At 42.5% G+C, this 19,666-nt stretch overlaps 1 protein-coding gene across 1 annotated transcript in view; it reads right to left on the bottom strand.

Moving 5' to 3' along the window:
* Nucleotides 1-8,654: 8,654 nt before the first annotated feature.
* Tslp (thymic stromal lymphopoietin) overlaps nucleotides 8,655-19,666 on the bottom strand; it is a 160,214-nt gene continuing 149,202 nt past the window's right edge. Inside the window, exons 2-5 of the mRNA XM_051163981.1 lie at nucleotides 12,303-12,439; nucleotides 11,584-11,619; nucleotides 10,892-11,083; nucleotides 8,655-8,997 (exon numbers count right to left, since the gene is read on the bottom strand). Of these exons, the coding sequence (XP_051019938.1) occupies nucleotides 8,896-8,997; nucleotides 10,892-11,083; nucleotides 11,584-11,619; nucleotides 12,303-12,439 (467 nt within the window). The 3' untranslated portion in view covers nucleotides 8,655-8,895. The remainder of the gene's footprint in view (nucleotides 8,998-10,891; nucleotides 11,084-11,583; nucleotides 11,620-12,302; nucleotides 12,440-19,666) is intronic.

Here is a 19,666-nt window from a genome sequence, read left to right as displayed (position 1 = left end):
GCCTTTGCCCCCAGAGTACTGGGATTAAAGGCGTGCACCAACACACCTATTATTTCTTATTATTCTTAGCACTTTTACCAGTTGTAAGGGTCTATATTGACTACTGCCCCTGACAAAACAAACAAGAACTTCTCTAACCAAAGTTAAAAGCACCCATATATAACCATATATATGGTTATATAACCCATATATATTATATATATTAGTATATATAGTATATAATAATATATACATAATATTTATATTTTTCTTTCTTTTTCCGGAATTCTCTCTGTCTTGTAGACCAGACTGGCCTGGAACTCAGAGATCTGCCTGCCTCTGCCTCCCAAGTGCTGGGGTTAAAGGCATGTGCCACCACTGCCTCGCTAAATATACATATATTTTAAAAGATGTGCTGGTCTTGTGTGGCTCCAGACAAAACCCAGCACTAAGAAGAAGTAGTGGACACAAAATCTCACCCTATAGCCAAGAAGATTTTTGCAACTGATACCTTCTGGGAAAAAGAAAATAAATCAATTAGGTTTATACAATGGAATGCTACTATGTATATCAACCATGCTCCAGGGCAGGAGTCCTGGCCAATGCAAAATTGTCTCCTTGTTTATTAATACACTTATGTTTTGTTTTGCTCTTATTGGTTTTCTTTTTTGTTTTAGTTTGTTTGTACCTTTTGATTTTCATTTTTTTCTGAGAGAGAGAGAGAGAGAGAGAATACAAACAACCAACAGCAAAATGAATGCAAAAAAAGTTTTGTAATCAGGTATTAAAAAAAAAGATATTATTATTGGAAGAAAAAACTTTTCAATACATGATTAACTTTGTGGAAAGGTTTGAAAATTTTCCTAGCCAGGACTATACCATGTACAAAACTTTTTGGCACCCATTTTTTAAAAATATATCATCAAACTATGTCAGGAGCTGTTTAGACCAAAAACTATATTACTGTTTCGTAAAGGAACAAACTTTATTTATGGAGCTTAAGCGACTTGCTCAAATTTGCAAAATTGTTTAGTGCTAAAATCCAGACCAGCACAAAATTTCAAAAAGAGGAAGAAGGAGGCGGGGTCACAGAAGGACAGTTGGGGGATGGAAGATCTGTGCAATCAGCAGTTATATTTTTAAGAGCATACACTGGGTCATATGGTGGGTTTAGATTCATTAAATAAAGAACCCAAGATTCCTAGATGTTACCTAAGAAGTGTTAGCTTAGCAGCTTGGCTTTAGGAAAGTCTGACAGTTGTATCTGCTTTTTTTTTTTTTTTTTTTTTTTAATTGAGATACTTTCACTGGGGACATAGGAACAGATGCCTACAACAAAACACTTCTACCCAAACCCTGGTTGGTGAACCTATGAGTACTGGGAGCTCACTTACAGAAGCATGGGTAACCCAGAAGCTACCCTAGCATGGGTGACAGCTCACAAAAGGGGCATCCCTGGTGCTTCTAAATTGCAGTGAGCTCCACCACCATTATCCACTCCCCAGCAACTGTGATTGCTTATAAAACTCTGGGAGAAGGGATATTGTGAGTCTTGCAACCTTCTAAACCTTCCTGAGCCTCGGAAAGCTTCCTGATCGCTGAGCAGTGAAGCACAGTTAAAAATTTAAATGAAGCCTATCAGCATGGTTGCAGGTGTGTGTGTGTGTGTGTGTGTGTTAACCGCTGTGCTGCGTCATTTGAAAGGGGGTGTTGTGGACTCATTGGGAGTTACAGCTTCAGCAGTTAGCCAGAGTTTACTTCTTCCTGACTTACTTGCTATGCCTGCTATAAATTACTCTGTGATTAGATGAAGGGTCCTACCCTTTTCCCTTAGAGATGCCTCTAAAGACGCCGAAACCAAGCTCAAACTACAAAGGGGAAGTAGAGCATGGGACAGTATGGCAGAGATGGCACACTGCTGAGAGATGATACATTTCACTTTGACTCAATGAGTTAGGGATTCATAATATCCCGACAAATGTATGGCTCCGTCGCGGTGTCGCTTGGAGCTAATATTTTTCTTCTTGAGACTGAGTGCTGGGATTAAAGATGTGCACCACTATCACCCAGTGTTTGACTGACACCTTAACCAAAGAGATTTGAACCAGCACCAGGGATCAAGCCATTCTTAAAATTGAATCTGAAACTATATCATCTAATAAATATTTGTTGCTGTTGCAGACAACTAAGTTTTGGGGGAACTTTTCAGATAGTTGTTCATTGGGCTTACCCAATTTGTAAATGTTTGCTTCTTTTTTATTGTATTAACTGAATATGGTAGAAATGTAAGGTTTCTAGGTTTTTTTTTTTAATTTATTTATTTATTACATACAGTATTGACTGCATGTGTGTCTGCACACCAGAAGGGGGCACCAGATCTCATTATAGATGGTTGTGAGCCACCATGTGGTTGCTGGGAATTGAACTCAGGACCTCTGGAAGAGCAAGCAGATAGTGCTCTTAACCACCGAGCCACCTCTCCAGCCCATGGTTCTAGGGATTTTTTTTTTTTTTAATTTACCTCCTCATTTCCTTCACAAGTGAACCACTGTGGACTGTAAATATGTAGCTAGATAGTGGGAAACAAGCATCACATATCAACTCTTTTCATTGTCAGTCCTTGACTCTCTCCACTGTGGGACTCGTTCTCTCTGGCTGTCCCACTGCTGCTCTGGGGATAGAGGGTGTAGGAGATCATCTGTCCATCGTTAGCTGAGTTGTACCACGAGGAACAAATATTCTATGGGAAAATTGTCAACTGGAGTAGAAATAAGAGATTTGCGCAATAAGCCCAGTGTGTATTTCCAACAGACAAGTGATGCAGGAGCTAGTTTTCCACAGGTAATGAGAAGAAGGAGCTGACAGTGAACCCTGCCAGCTAGTCACATGTGCTGCAAGGAGAGGAAAGCTGTGGTTGAAAGGAAGGTTAAAGTTGAGATGACACAGTGGAGTTCACAGGAAAGAGGAAAAAGAAGTCTTCCACCTAGGTGTGAAATAACCAAGTTAATTGATAAGAACAGGGCAGGGCTTGAGGTAAAAAAAAAAAAAAAAAATCAGTAGCCCTCCTGTAGACAAATGGCAAACAGGCAGAGAAAGAAATTAGAGGAACAACACCCTTCACAATAGCCACAGATAATATAAAATATCTTGGTGTAACTCTAACCAAGCAGTAGAAAGACCTGTATGACAAGAGCTTCAAGTCTCTGAAAAAAAGAAATTGAAGACAATACCAGAAGATGCAAAGATGCCTCATCAGTAGGATTAACAAAGCAAAAATGGACATCTTACCATGAGCAATCTATATATTCAATGAAATTCCCATCAAAATATCAGGACAAGTCTCCACAGACCTTGAAAGACTAATTCTCAACTTCATATGGAAAAACAAAAAACCCAAGAATACGTAAAACAATCCTATACAATAAAAGAACTGGAGGTATCTCCATCCCTGACTTCAAGCTATTCTACAGAGCAATATTAAAAAAAACCAAAAAAACAAAAAAAAAAACAAAACAAAAAACACTGCATGGTATTGACATAGAAAAAGACTGGTTGATCAGTGGAATTGAATTGAAGACCCATAAATAAACCCATACACCTATGGACACTTGATTTTTTAACAAAGAAGCCAAAACCATACAATGGAAAAAAAAGAAAACATCTTCCATACATGGTGCTGATATAACTGGATGTCTACAGGTAGAAAACTCCAAATAAACCCATATTTATTACCCTGCACAAAACTCAAGTCCAGGTGAATCAAAAACTTCAACATAAAACCAGAAACACGAAATTTATTAGAAGGAAAATTGGGAACCAGTCTTGAACTCATTGGCACAGGAGACAACTTCCAGTGCATAACACCAACACCTTTGGCTCTACAATCAACAATTAATAAGTGGGACCTCATGAAACCCAAAAGCTTCTTTAAGGCAAAGGACATTGTTAACAGAACAACACTGCAGCCTACAGATTGGGAAAAGATCTTCACCAACCCTATATCTGTCAGAGGGCTAATATCCCAAATCTATAAAGAATTCCAGAAAATAGGCACCAACAAACCAAATAATCCAATTAAAAATGGGGTACAGAACTAAAAATAGAATTCTCAACAGAGGCACGTCAAATTGCTGAGAAACACCTAAAGAAATGCTCAACATCCTTAGCCATCAGGGAAATGCAAATCAAAAAGAGTCTGAGGTTCTATCTTATATCCATCAGAATTGCTAAGATCAGAAACTCAAGTGACAGCACATGCTGGCAGGGAAGTAGAGAAAGGGGTAACACTCCTCCATTGCTGGTGGGAGTGCAAAGTTGTACACCCACTATGGAAATCAATCTGGTGCTTTGGAAATAGTACTACCCCAAGACCCAGCTATACCACTCCTGGCCATATACCCAAAAGATGCTCCACCATACAACAAGGACATTTGCTCAACTGTGTTCATAGCATCTTTATTCACAATAGCCAGAAACTGGAAACAACCTAGATGTCCCTCAACTGAAGGATGGGTAAAGAAAATATAATATATTTACACAATGGATTACTACTTAGCCATCCAAAACAAGGAAATCATGAAATTTGCAGCAAATGGATGGAACTAGAAAGAATCATCCTGAATGAGGTAACCTAGACCCAGAAAGACACCCATGATATGTACTCACTTACAAGTGGATATTAGCTGTATATTACAGGATAAACATACTACAGATCACAGACCCAAAGAAGCTAAGTAACAAGGAGGGTCCAAGGGAGGCCTTCCTTGAATCTCACTCAGATGGGGAAGCAGAATAGACAGTGGAAGAGGAAGTAGAGAGGGAGCTGGATAGGATACGGTTTATTTGCCTTACATTTCACATCATTGTTCATCATCAAAGGAAGTCAGGACAGAAACTTAAGCATGGCAGGAACCTGAAGGCAGGAGCTGATTCAAGGCTATGGTGGGGTGTTGTTTACTGGTTTGCTCCTCCTCATGATTTGCTCTTGCTTCTTTCTTGTAGAACCTAAGACCCCCAGCCCAGGGATGGCACCACCCAAAATGGCCTGGGCCCTTCCATATTGATCACTAATTAAGAAAATGCCTTACAGCTGGATCTTATGGAGGTATTTTCGCTCTTCTCTGATGACTCTAGTTTGTGTCAAGTTGACATCAAAGTAGCCAGCACATAGCCTACTCATAGCCTAATGCGCTACAAGATTTTCCCATCTGCCTGGTGATGGTGAGGACAGGCCATTTTCCTGGCTTAGAGTGAGTAATGGACACTCTTCCCTCTAATTGTCTGACGTCTCTTCCTCTCTCTTGTGTAGCTTTCTCAAGGCAGATGCTTGCAAGCGCTGTCCTCAGCCAAGAATTTATCTTCCAGAGTTCTCCAGGTTTCTTCCTCAGTGCACCTCTGTCCTTTGGCACTCTGTGCTATGAACTCTACCAACTTGGTAGAAATTAAAACTGCCAGGTTATCAAGAGTTGCACGCGTAAAAAGCCTAGCCTTCTTTCCACCAAAGGCACTAGAAGCCCAAAGGCAGAGGCTTGCCAGGTTCTGCCCCATCTCTGTTCCAGTCCTTATTTCTCTCACTTGATATCAAAGAAGCATTTGAAGAGAGACATTTAAAATATTTTTCTTAGCATTTTCCAAGGGCTCTGTACTTATTATGTAGCTTAAGTTCTACAACCTGAAACTGCCAGAAGCTTTATTTTTAGAGGTGCAGAGCCTGGGACGTATGGTTAGAGGTTATTGTCGTCACATAAAACAGGTTTCATACTAACAGCCATTGCAACTTGGTCAACCGGTGCCTCACTTAGGGTTTTTATTGATGTGAAGAGATACCTTGATCACTGCAACTCTTATAAGGGAAAACATTTCACTGGGGCTGCTTTACAGTTTGGAGGTTTAGCCCATTATCGTCGTGGAGGGAAGCATGGCAGCGTGCAGGCACACATGGCGCTGGAGAAGGAGCTGAGAGTTCTACATGTCTCGATCTGCAGGCAGCAAAAGGAGACTGAGACACAGTTCCTCCAACAAAGCCACACCTTGCAGTAGTGCCGCTTCCTATGGGCCAAGCATTCAAAAGACGAATCTATGGGGGTCATTTCTATTCAAACCACCACTGTTGGTCTTCTTCAAATAATGGATATTAACAAGTGCAGCAGCTATATTTGGAAATTGCAATTTCAGCCAGAAGCTATTCCTGTTTGCTCTTTTGTCACTGGGGGAAGGGGGTGCTGCTAGAGATCGAGCCCAAGGCCATGAGTACGCCAGGCAAGTGCTTTGTCACTGAGCTATTTCCAGCCTGCAGATGATACTGTTTTAATTATTATTTACTGTGTATCAATAGTGTGTGTGTGTGTGTGTGTGTGTGTGTGTGTGTTGCTGTTAAATTATCAGCATTGCATAATAATTGCCTCATATCGAGTACCACTTGCTTTTGTAATTTACCAGTATGGCCCCACTAATGTTTATCATTAGGCCTATAATTATTATTATGGCAGTGTTACTCGCTATCAATCAATCAAGACACAGACACCTGATATGTTTTAAAATAGCCTTAGTCAACCTGGGGCAGGGCAGACATTAATCCCCTAAACTACTTCCCATAGTGGGGCAGGTATGGGATACCTGCCCCAATCCCATACCATCTGCTTCTAATAATTTCTATCAAGCTACCTCCCATCCCTAATCCCATATACTTGCTAATGTTCTTCATCTGGGCCAAATCCTCCATCCATGCCGGCCATGTGCTTCTCCTCCAGCTAACCCATGGCAGCCTTTCTTCCTCCTCTCCTCTCTTTCAGACTCTCCTCCTCCCAAGATTCTCTCTGTCTCCCCAAGGCCAGGAACCTTAGCCATGTCTATCCCATTTGCCCTGCCCAGATGTAAAGGCCTTTTATTAACATCAGAATATATCAGATCAACCCCGTGTGTGTGTGTGTGTGTGTGTGTGTGTGTGTGTGTGTGTGTGCCCGTACACACGTGTGATGGCCTTTACCCACTGAACCATCTTGCTGGCCCCTCAGTCTATGTTCTTAAAACTATAACACACACACACACACACACACACACACACACACACACACACACACACACACACACAAATTCAGTATGGGAAAAGAGAGAACACTAGAAACTCCAGAACAGCTCAATGCTATTTTCTGGCATAACGCTCAGAGATGTTTAGTGATATTTAGAGAGGGCATTCTTCTCTACTTTTAGGGCAATTGGGTCTAAGGGTAGAAGAAAAACTGCTATAATACTTTTTCTCATGTTTTAGTAAAAGGTAGAGTGAACATCTAGTAAGACAGAGGTAATGGATTCATAAATCAGCACCCCACAACTTCTGTTCAGAAAGTGAATGAATTGCTGCCCTTTTCTAGACCCATTAGAGTTTTCCTTAGGGTGATGCTTAAACCTCTGGGCAGGGACTGTAGAGGATGATTTTTGGATGTGCGCCTGACCTGATTTTACTCCAAGTAAAAGAAAACTAGCTGGCCAGCACCAGTCAGTTTGTTCAGGACTATTGACAAGTGTCCATTCAGCTCCACTCTGAGCCTCTCTACATCCCGGCCCCATCTTACTTCTTATTGTATCTGTTTTCCACTCAAACCTCAGCCCAGAACCCTTGGCCCACAGCAAGCGCTTCTTGAGTAGTTCATTGGATGTTTATTGTTAGCTCCTCATTGGCAAGTAAGACAGGTTTGGGGACATTAAGCTTTTCTTTGATGGCTTAGTTCCAACACTCAAAACATTATTTCATTGAACATCTCTATGGGGAGTCAGGGAGAGGGGGACAAGCTGTTTCCATATATACCCTTACTTGGCTGAGCTCTAGAGCCAAAGTTGCCTTTCCCACCAATGTTCAGAGGGTTCTGAGTGTAAAAGGGAGGGTGTCTTACAACAGGTGTGCAGGAGTGAATTTAGCAGCCACTGCTCCCTTTTTATCTGTTGTATCTACTCTTAGGCAAGGGAAGATTCACAGTGGAAAGGAGTAATTAGTGCAAATATTTGAGAAAATGAAGCACTCCAATCATGTGTCTAATGGCAGCCAACTGCTCATGAAGACTTGTTCTCCTGCGGGGGAGGGGGGGGTTAGTAGCATATAAAAGGAATTGTGGCCAATGGGATGCTGGCCGGAGTGGAGGTAAACATGTAACAACCTTGGTGTCCCTTAGAAAAAGTATGTGTGAAAATTCCTTAACCAAATTAAAAACACCATGAATAAGAAATTAGTTTGAGAATTATTTTTTTATTAAGAAATGTATAGTTACAAAGCAGCATGTATATTTTTCAAAAGTGCTCACAAAATAAGTTAGGAATGCATTATATACAACCTTAAATATATATCTTGTAGCTGTACCAAGGCACTTGGGGATTGGCTTACATATTCCACTGTTGTCTGTTAAATCACTTTTAAAGCTGGATTTACAATACATCCATAGCAGTTTCTTTCAGACCACTTCTTTGTGGGAGTAACTGTGTGTACACTTTCCTTTGCTGTCATTTTCTTCTTTAGTCAAATTTTAGTATAGTAATGTTAGAAGAATCATTACAGGTAGAAACATTCTTGCCTTTTAGACAGAGTTTAGATGCTGTCATTGGTCTCAACCATTTTTTTTTTTCTACTTTCAACTCTCTTTCTAGTGCACTTTTAGGTTTGCCCTAGAGTAAGGTGTCTGCAGTTGAGAAACCCAGCTCAGAAGCTGGTCATTTACAGTAAGACATTTCCATTGACGTTCGAGGGGTAGTGTTCACCTCACATAAAAGCACCTCCACTAAAAAACAGCAAGTTGACAAATGTAAGTTAAGAATCCCTTCTGTGACTCAAAAATAAGCTAGTGTTCTTTTACACGCCACACCCTTAGTATTATAGCTACGAAAAAGAAGATGCATTTCCCCACAGTAAAATGAAAGAGAAGAAGTTTACTATCTTGGAGTTTGAATGAAGTCCACCCACAATCCCAGGATTTGCGTGGTTTGGTTCAGGCAGTCTTTGACTTCTTGCTCCATTTCCTGAGTATTGTTTCTCTGTGGATTAGGAGCAAATTGTCAGCATCGGCAGCGTTAGTTTTCTGCTATCTTTAACAACTGGCAGTGGCCGCTTATATTTCTAATCATATCCCTTCCCAAGAAATTCCCCGAATACGTGTTCATAGTGTGATTGTGTGTGCTTCTCCAAAGGAATGCCCTGCCTCTCTCACCACCTCCTCCATTAAAGCCTCTGCTCATGGCTCAGATAGCTTTCGGAAACTCTTCAAGGACTTAGGAGTAGGTGTCATTTCACTTGGCTCTCACTGCTATTGCATCATGGGTATTCCCCAGAACACTGAGGACAGGGTTTTATGTATCAAGAGCACTGGATGTTTATTGCATAATTATATGAACGAATAAAACTACAGTTTCGTGATCTCTTTGACGAGATAAGTTCCCAGAGGACATAAACTGTCTTTTGTGTGTTGGGAGGCAGAACTCAGCAAACCCAGTTCTTTGAAATCAAAGTTTCCTGGCTCACACATCTGCCCTACTACTGTTAAGAGGATTCTGGTACAGTTCTTCAAATGAATTGCCCTAAAGGCATGACACACTGAGCCTCCCAGGCAGAGGATTTCCCGAGTTATTAAGCAGTAATCTTACAGTCTCCTCCAAGCTCACCTTTGGGCTGGGAAGATACTGAGTTAAATTCCTCCAGGTTCTCCTCCTTTCACACAAAGTCTACAAGTATAGTCAAGTCTGTCTCCTGGGCTCTAGTTATATTGATAAATTAGACTGTGTCTATCTGCAGAGTTGTTAGGGTCTTTATGCAAAGAAGGCAGTGAGCCCAACAGGTTTCTCATATGGCTGCCTTGTGCTATTTCCTCACCCCCCCTCTCACTTCCCCCCCATCCCACCCTCCCCCCACCCCCCACCCCATCCCCATGCAAGCTCAACCCAGGTGGCTTCCGTGTCCAGCCTGATTGAACTCTATGTGTTCAGTCTTGAAGCCCTAGAACAGTCTTATTTACAGTTACATTCAAATTATAGACCGAGTCCACCTAGCTAACATGTTTACACGTGTATCTACATATGCCCATATGCATGCATACACACTCATAGCGTTGTCTGTTTTCTCAAGCTTGTCATCAGGAAGACAAATATTTATTTCCCTTGCCAAGGGAAATAAAATGCTGAGGCGCTATTCTGTGCCAGGCACCATTCCAAATGCTTTCACATGTGCTGACTCATTTAATTGCCATAATAGCCCTGCATAGGATGCAATCGTATCGTACTTATTTTTACCAAAGCCCCCTAGGCTAAAGAACTTTATCTGAATCGCTGCAGCTAGAACTTATAGGACTAGGACTCAGAGGCAGGCAGGCTGCCTCCGCACTTCCTGCTCTTAATTCTCCACGCACTCGTGGACTTAACTGCATACACACAAATAATTTACGAAAAGAAATTGCGACCCCATCCACACAAACAGTGCAATGGAATAGGGTCGAGGTGAATGAAAACGGTCAGGCAGAGCGCGCTCCTAAAGGTGGTGCCTGCGCAGTGAATGAACAGCAACATTCTACGCGGCAGCACTAAACCCAGGAATTTTGGCGGTCTGCATGCCTGTGCTTTGGAACTGGGGTTTTTGAACCATTTCAGGAGCCAGGAGGACAGTCTGCTAACCTAAGGGGGAGGCTCGCTGATCACATCTTCAAACCAAGACTTAGATTTAGAACCCCAGTTCAGACCGAAGAGCAACAAAATAGTAGGACTCTACTTGACTGACACCTGGCTCATTTGCTCCTGAAAAGATAAAATCAGAATTTAAAGAAACAACAAAACAAAACAAAACAAAAAAACAACACTGCACTTAAAGCCCCAGGTTTATTCAGAGCTCCTTTCTCCCCCCACTCTCTCACTGCAAAGGCGGCACCTAAAGCTTTGGGCTTACCTTAATTTCAGAGTAGCCTGGGCAGTAGGTCAAGAGGAGCTCTTTTGTTCCCGAGGCGAATGCTTTCTCCGGGAGTGACGGGCAGCCAGGGCCAGGATTGAAAGTACGGTGCTCGATTTTCATGAGACAATCTGTCTGCTCACAAGCGGCAGAGTTCAGGGAGCAAAGAAAACGCCAGAAATAAAAAACTGAACGAAAGGGTCAGGGAGGGGATGGAGAGGGAGGCGGAAGGCGCAAAGAAGGTGTTTGGAATCGGAACCTGGAGTCTGGGTCGGGGAGAGGGAAATTAGATCAACCCACAGGAGGGAGGCGCCTGGCAAGAGTAGCCGAGAGCGCCTACAGGGACGGCTTCTACCCGTGCTAGCTCCGCCCAGCCTCCGAGGAGGTTGTCAGGAGCTAGTGCTGACAGCAGATGCCCTGGGTTTCCCATTGCCCTTCCGTCCCTGGGCAGAAGCAGATGCCTACTGCAATCTTGCTCCGCAAACAAAGGCTTTCTCTTCTAAACTGGAGAAGCTGTGTCCTAGATTGACTAGAGCCTCGCTCTGGCTGCCCAGATGTCTCCTATCCGCTCAGCAGCGAGCATCTTCTGGAGCTCAGCTAGCTCCGCTCTGCTCTGGGCTCTTCCCCAGCTCCCTTTCCGGATGCCCGCCAGGCCAGCCGGGAAAGCCAGCGCTGCTGAGCATTTTACTCACCAAGCTGTCACAGGACTCCAATTGGTCTAACTGGCTCTGGAAGAAAGCAAATTAGGAAAAAGATCTGAGTCGAAGGGAGAATAGATCCCCAGCCCTTTGCTTCTAGGCTTCCAGGGCTCTCTGAGTAGTTTAGTTTCTACCGAGAGTGACTTGACCCTATGTGATGGACATTTAGTTTTCTGCTTTTGCTAGGTCTTAGAGGAGACGCCCCCTCACCTAGTGCTTACTACCCACTTGCAGCAAAGACATTCTTTGAATGTCTACATCTACTTTACAGCTGTCCATACCGGCCGCTCACAAGGTACCTAGGAATCTGCATTATCAGAGCAATAGTTACTACAGTATGTCTTAAAAATTAAAGCGCGCCATGTCTTATAACACTATCCTGAAACATCTAGAACACTAGAAAGTTATGAAACACAGCTCCGTGTCTTAGCTGCCCCCAGTCCTGAGTTCTTACCTTAAAAGAACTCCCCCTCTGTAGCAAGGAATAGACCAATATCCAAATCTGATACCAGTCTCTGCTTGCTTTGTAAAAAGCCAATGCACCTTTTATATGCCAAGGGAGTTGTAATGCCACTTCTAAGAAAGTTTTTGGGGGAAGGTTTTTCAAGTTATTTTCCTTTCCTTGAAAATTGAATTATGGTTTGTGTAATATGTGTTCCCATTTTTTCCCACGAGAGTATATATACTTAAAAAAAAAAAGTTTCTTCACTTACACCTTTTAAATCTTCTTCCAGGTCACGAAAAACTGTTACACGGTATATTTTCAAAATCATATTGAAGTCACAGTCAGTAAAGTTGTAAGTTAGCACCAGCCGGACCGCTTGCAAGATGAAGATGTTCCTGAAAAGAACTGGAAAGACACATAGTTAGAATAAGTCCATTGAAACCCAGTTCCAACTCAGTTTCACATAGAACTCCCCCCTCCCCTGCCCCCAAGCGTGGAGAGCCTCTAGACCTGCAAGGCTAGACCTGCAAGGAAGGTGCTCAGGCCCCAGTCCTCCCCGCCCCCGACCCCCCAGTCCACACACACAGTCCGTATTCACCCATGCTGTTGCCTGAACTTGGAGTCTCCCTAGTGCTCCAATGCTTTCTGGCTCCATATATATAACACCTAAACGCCTACGGGCACTTTTCTTCTAGACCAATGATTTTCTTTGATGTCATTCTTTCTTTACAGAATTCTAAATTGATGATGTAGAAGAAAAGAAATAGGGCTAGCCAAATCTATGGAATTTTAACATTAGCAAAATCATCAGGAATTTCCCCTCACCTTTCTCCTTTTCAAGCTTTGCCCCCCCCCCCCAAACATGTGCTGCATGCTTGGATATGCTTTCAGAGATGGGTACTCTATTATCATGTTGGCATCTTTCTCCTACTGGGCAGTTTCTATCACTGATCCTTTGTGTTTAGGGGGGAAAACGCCTTTTTAACACCCGCGGTCGCTCTAAGGGGTTGGTACTGAGGGTTTCTCACCTTGCAGCCTCTGAACATTTCCCTTGTCCAACGTGAACTGGTGCTTTCCCTCCCCTTGGCCACTGAGAAGCTCAGTGTCTGTGTATGAGATATTTTGGAGAACGCGTGCAGCCTCGGGCTAAGATAACTTTTACTGAAGGCATTAAACTGGAATATGGGGGAAATGTATCCAGAACACTGGGAACAGGAAAAATGAAAAAATTGAAATATACAAGGAAAGGTCCAATGAGTCTCATCTCCAAAAACTCAGTATCTGAGTGAGCACCTAAGACATGGTGGTGGTGGTGGTAGGGGGTGTGTGTTAGTTCATGGACTGAAGACTCCTCTATCCAATTTTAAACATGTTAAGATTTTTTTTAAACCATAAAGTCAAGCACCCAGCCGCCTTCATGACTCAGTATCTGGGCCTTTGTGGAGTGACGATGCCCCATAAGGAATAACGAGGTCTCCTTGTAAGGTGCACAGTATGATCTGCCGCGATAGGTTGCTGGAGACCTGTCCACCATGCTCACCACCTGGAGAAGGAGCTGCTTCTGATATGCTGGGCGCAGCAGTTCAGGCTCTCTGCCCAGGCAATTCGCCTGGAAAACTTTGGGTGGCCTCAGGAATGTGTCCTGGTGGTGCCAATGTCAGGGAAGGAGAAAGGAGCTCGATGGCGGGTTCAGATTCGTACTTCAAACCCGTGTAGATCCAGGAAAGGGAGTACAAGACCAGAGCAGCCAGAGTGAGTCAGGAAGAGCCCCAGAGAATGTCTAGCAGCCTTCTGATTGGAGCAGCGCCAGAACTGCGAACAGGGAGGGAAGAGAGAAAGAAATCGACCCAGCTGTTGAGATGAACCCCTACTCTGCTGGAGCTCAGCCGGCTGCCCCAGGCCCTCCTGACACCCAGTCACTCCCCCTTCTCTTGCGTGTCAGAGCCTGCATCAATCTGGTCCTTGGGAAGTTCCTAGGAGTCATCGCTCAGAGCGATGAGGTTGGGTGCTCCACGTGAGTCCCTTCAAATGTCACAGGCCACGCTGAGCAAGGGAAGGAACACGGGGACTGGCAAATGATTCTGGAAAAGAACAGATTGGAGTCAGAGATGAACTTTTCCCAGATGAACTTTTCAACAGCTGGACCAGTGCAGCTGGACCCAGCTCTCTGGCGTTAGCTCTACGGATAGAAGACTGCCGTTGTAGCAGGGGAGTGAGACAGCTTCTGCTTCGCTGATGGCTGTGAAGACGGACTTTTCTGGACCCCTGAAAGTTTTAATCTTACGTTATAGTACCATGCCTGGAAGGTGGCATCCTACCTCTCTCCCCATCACTACTTCTCACGGTGATGTGGAAAGATGCCAAAGCCTGATTCATCTGGTGTGACGTCAGACATGATTCTGATCAGCAGCTAGACATTGCACAGGCAGAAAGAAATCTAGAGATCCAGATGTGGTCACCAACTTGGGATAGTTCCAAGGGACAAAGGAAAGGAAATGGTTGATTTTTGTCGTCCTCACTCATTTGCCTTCCCCTGTGGGGAACCAACCTCTTTACTGGTAGTCGCCTGGTCTTTTGGGTAACCTCATTTATATTGCTTTTCTGCTTGAAATGTTTAGGTAGATTTTGTTTGCTGCAGGGCCCAGGAGTAATTGTTGATGGGGGGAGGCAAGAATGTCAGACAGCAATGGGTTGCTCCCCTTAAGGTTTGGCTTGTCTTCCCCTGGGGGTGCACTCAGTCTGCATGCTTCTCCTTTAAAACACGTGTCCTCAGTCTGTGTATGTCTAGGCAGGTCAGAGGTAGGTGTGGAGCCTCCTTCAGGGATTTCAGAAAGCATCTCTTCCCTGAGCACGTGACCTACACATTTGCTCCTGTGGTATCCAGCTTCATTGTTGGTAACTATGTGACATCTTAGGCCATTTTGATGATATTGCTTTTTCCCTCTCAGACCTATTTGGTAGACTCACAGATTTTTCCCTCATCACTCTTCTGTTGGCTGCGAGCTTTCTTTCTAACCTTACCTCTTCCATTTTCCCAGGCTGCCCTCAAACAGTATCCTACGGTAATATATTCTGAACATTTCCCAAACTTGCCTCTTCCAACTCTTGTTATAGAATTCTGATCACAGAGATACAAAACCAATGATTCTTCAGGAAAAACAACTTTTAGTTGTGCTAGCACAGACTGGGGTTCAAAATAACTGAGTCCTGTGAGACCCAGTGAGACAGAACTCTTTTTAGGATTTTTGGATCTTTGTCTCCAATACATGATGCCTTAACATGTCATTGGTTATATTAAACTCATAGGGGGGATTATAATGTGGGGAGGGGGACAAGTGAGGAGTTTTGGAAAGTTGGAGTCGAGTGTTATGTATACTCCGGGGTAGGTGGAGCTGCAGGAGAGATATCACAAACCCTCAAGACACACATCAGCCCGTGCAACTGTCCTCTGCCTCCCCCAGCCCCTTGATTTGCAGGACTCTCACCATAGCCTCACCTCCTTAGGTGCTGGCTTGAGTTGCACAATGTTCACCCCATTTTACACTTCTCCTGCCTGTGTGTCCCCCCTGCTACCTTAGAAGTTGTATTTATTTTGAACTCCTGTTCATCATACGTTAATTTTGTTTTCCAACTTTATCTTTCCTCTCTTTAATTTTACATTGTGGGATCCTGAAATCTGGGCATGATTTGTAACCGTTGATTTGTTCAGTATTCATTTGCCGTGCCCTAAAGCATGTGAAGCGGATATTACAGCGCTAAAGCTAAATTCCAAACAAAACAGAGAAGCTAGCAGGGTAACAAAAAACTATTTAAGACACGAATAGAAACAAGGGATGAGGGAGTGTGAGCAGGGAGGACATAGAGAAATCATTATTAGAACTGGAGGGGGCAGCTGAGACAAAGGTTGTTTGGGTTTCAGACTACTGAGGCACAGTGCAGCCTGCAGCACTCCCTATAGCTTCCTAATGCATTGGAGGAAGCTGGGTTTTCTTAGGCTGTAGATACCACCATGGCCACCACTGGTCTGTTTTCCTACTGAAATGAGCCTGCTACACAGATTCCTTTTGGTAGCTCCTTGCTGCCACCTTCTTGGAATCTCCTTAGACCTACCTGGGGCAACCATCAGGGCAGGGCACCTTGGAAATTCCTGTGGGCTGAAGAGCTTCCTGTTTTTATCGTATTCTGTGTATTTAAATGCTGAAGGTATGAAAAGTACTTATATGTGCAGTTTGGGGAATCATAGGCTGGATTAGGACTGGGGCATCTTCCATTTGATAGGAAATAGATGTGAGATCATTGGTAGAGCTGGGTGACTACTCAGGGAGTTTAGCAATATTCTTCTTACCCATGGGGCAGGCCAGAAGATGATCCATGACATAACCATCCTTTCTCCTACTCTCATTAGAAAAATGTTCACTTTTTTCCCCTCAATATTTTTCTTATGTTAATAATAGCTTTCATTCTTTGCTTTGTTTATTCATTCTTTTCCTTCTTCCTTTAAAAAAAAAATATATATATATATATACTCTACACAGTGTCTCATTGTTTATCCCAGGCTGGCCTCAAGCCTGTGGCATTTTTCCTGCCACAGCCTCCTAAGTCCTGGGACGACAGGAGTGAACTCCCGAGCTTGGTAGTTCTTTACTTCTTTACCCCACTTCTTTAATTTGTCCTGAATTCCATTTATCTCTTCTCTCATCTTCCTCCTCTCTCTTTTCTCTTGTTTTTCAAGCAGGTCTTTCCCAGGCAGGCTGGCTTCAAACTGCCGAGCTCCCTGCCCCAAACATCACCATGCCCCAGCTTGTCCAGGCTATTTACGCATTCTTCACGCAAAACCAAGTTTAAGTTTGGGGAGTAGAGCCAAATTTCTATGGGAAGTCTGCTTTATTTTGTAAACCTTATTAAGTTATAAGAGTCTCAAACCTAAAAATGGGAGTGATAGCAGACAGATTTTATTGGAGAAATGGGAAGAGATGACACTCACCTTCTTTTGGTGCCATTTTAGGATGCTTAATAGTGGGTCTTTCCTGGAAGAATGGTTCTTTGTGCCCTGCAAGTAAGGTGTGGTCTTTTGTTCCTCTCAGTTGCTAGTTGAACAATTACTTTGCCTCATGGTATTCATTCATTCACACACAAGTGAAGGGACATTTATTTTTATTTCATGCATGTAGATGTTTTGCCTGCATGTATGTATGTGTACCATATATGTTCCTTGTGCCACAGAAATCAGAAGAGGATGCTGGATCCCCATGAACTGATGTTAATGACTGTTGGGAGCTGTCATGTGTATGTGAGGAACTGAACTCATGTCCTCTGCAAGAGCAGTACATGAATATGCCCTTAATTGCTGAGCCACTGCTCCAACACCTTGTTTTATTGTTTATATTCTTCTTTGATGGGTCACGGCATGGCATAGTAACTAGGCAATACGCTATAGGCGGTGTGGTTTGGGACGACTGTGATGATTGTCCATTTTGCTCACTTGTTTGTATTATGTTCAAATAGCTTTGCCATTGGCTTGAGCCATCGGATTAAAAAAGTCTCCTAGACATTTTGGGATATAAAATACCAAAAAGTGAAATGAGAACATTTTCTATGGCCAATGTGACAAAAAAAAAAAAAAAAAATCCTTTAATTTTATTTTACACTAAGACTGCTGAGAAAGAACGTAATCAGCCATGGCTGAGAAATGTTGAGAAATGCCTGGACGTAGAGCATGGAGGCTCTAAGTAACACTTGTAGTCTTGTAACACTCACAAAACACGGTAGTTTTGCTTTCAGCTAGCAGGCAAAACAAGAAGGCTTTGCTTTACCTCTCTATTGTTTTTATGCTACATGAGAGACGACTAAACAAGGAAAAGACGGTTTAAGAAGAGTTGTAGGAGTGAAGCTAACTTAGAGTGTTCCAGAAGAGTTGTAGATGAACAAAGATACTTCACAATACAGCCATGCTGTACAGCTTGTGTTTCCCATCAGGGTAAATTCTCTCTGCCCTTTCCTATCCTGCCTTGGACCCTGGGAAGATGACCACTAGCTTTCCACTCACAGGCTTGCTTGACCTCCCGCTTTTGGTTGAATGTGGCCAAAGTGTGAGGTATTAGCAAGAGATCAAAGAGAAGAATGAGAATAAATTAGGAATTTTTATTCATTCACTCTTCCGTTAGGCAGCTGTGGATTGGATAGTTTCTTCTACTGGGGCACAAATTATTTATTGGGTCTTTTTGTCTTGCTGCCTGACAGGCTCTGTAAGCATTCTATCCTTTCGTCTTTTTTGACCTAGGGTTGATAACAGCTCTGTAGCATTTCTCATGATGTACTGCATTATCCCAACAGTTATAGTTTGGCTGTATCAGACTCACTGGTCTGCAGTAGTTTATTATTGAATCATCCTTTTACTTTCAAAAGTGGAACAATTTCAATGATAAATTGCATAGTTATTATTGATTTGTTTTTATACTCTTTGTAGATAGTCAATTTATTAAACCATGTTGCAGTTACAAAGGTACAGTATTGTGTTTATTTCCCATGGCCCCTGATTGACTCAGTTAACTACAGTAGTGACCAGTGTGTTATCATATGAAGCCAATATGTAATAATTTAATTTTTCACCATTTGTGTCTACTTTGTGATGCCATAGTTCCGTAGTCCTTGCAAAGGAGACCGAGGCTTTTAATCTAGTAGTCTAACATAGACCCTATCTCCTTATTCTGAACTGAAAAAGATGAGTTTTAATACATTCTGCAATTTTCCATTTTTAACTGACCTTTTTCATAGTTGGCAACATATGTCAAGATTTGTAAGAAAATCATGAAGCTGCTCCTAGACTCTGTTGTGTAATTTCCTCATAGTTTAGTCCTGTTTTATGCTCAAACATCTTAAGAGTAGTGATTGTTATGAGAGTCAGGTGGCTTCCAGTGACTTCTTTCCCATATAATACATCTGAATCACTTCAAGACTCTCCACTTCATGAATCCTAGTATTTCCAGTAGTGGCCTGTGCTCTTGGTTGAGCAATCACTCTAAGAATTTCTTCTCTTAAATGGAATATGTCCTTAATATCCCTTAAAATCATGTGTGTGTGTGTGTGTGTGTGTGTGTGTGTGTGTGTGTGTGTGTGTTCCTTAAAGTCCACTCTAGTTTCCTAGATCCCAGGCAAGGCTCTGAGAAACTTAGCTATTTCTCTGAATTTGATGTGTAAATTTTGCTGGCATGTATAAGCATTACTATGTATAAATACATATGTGTACATAGTACCTTTAGACAGAATCAAAAAAAGCATTTTAACCTAGGTGTTTGAAGTTTTTTTTTTTGATTGATTTTTTGTATTAATTCTTGTTACATGAAGTTATTTTTATTAATTTTGAAAGTGTATAAAATGGTGGGTCTCATTTGGTCATTTTCACGTATATACTTTGTAATATTTTTGATATCTTAAAAAATTAATGTGCATGAATGGGAAGGAGAAACATCAAAGTCAAAGCTGGTCTAAAATTGGACTTTTCATTCAGATGTACTGCTATAAGAAATAAAATGTCTAATAAGGAAGAGTGTCAACGCTCTAATTTTATTTGAGGTGGAGTCTAAACAATATATAGCAATGATACGGCTCATAATAGCTCGAGTGTGGAGAGCC

This window comes from Acomys russatus, chromosome 20, assembly GCF_903995435.1.
Source record: "Acomys russatus chromosome 20, mAcoRus1.1, whole genome shotgun sequence".
Classification (NCBI taxonomy): Eukaryota; Metazoa; Chordata; class Mammalia; order Rodentia; family Muridae; genus Acomys; species Acomys russatus.
This window is presented reverse-complemented; position numbering and strand designations above follow the sequence as displayed.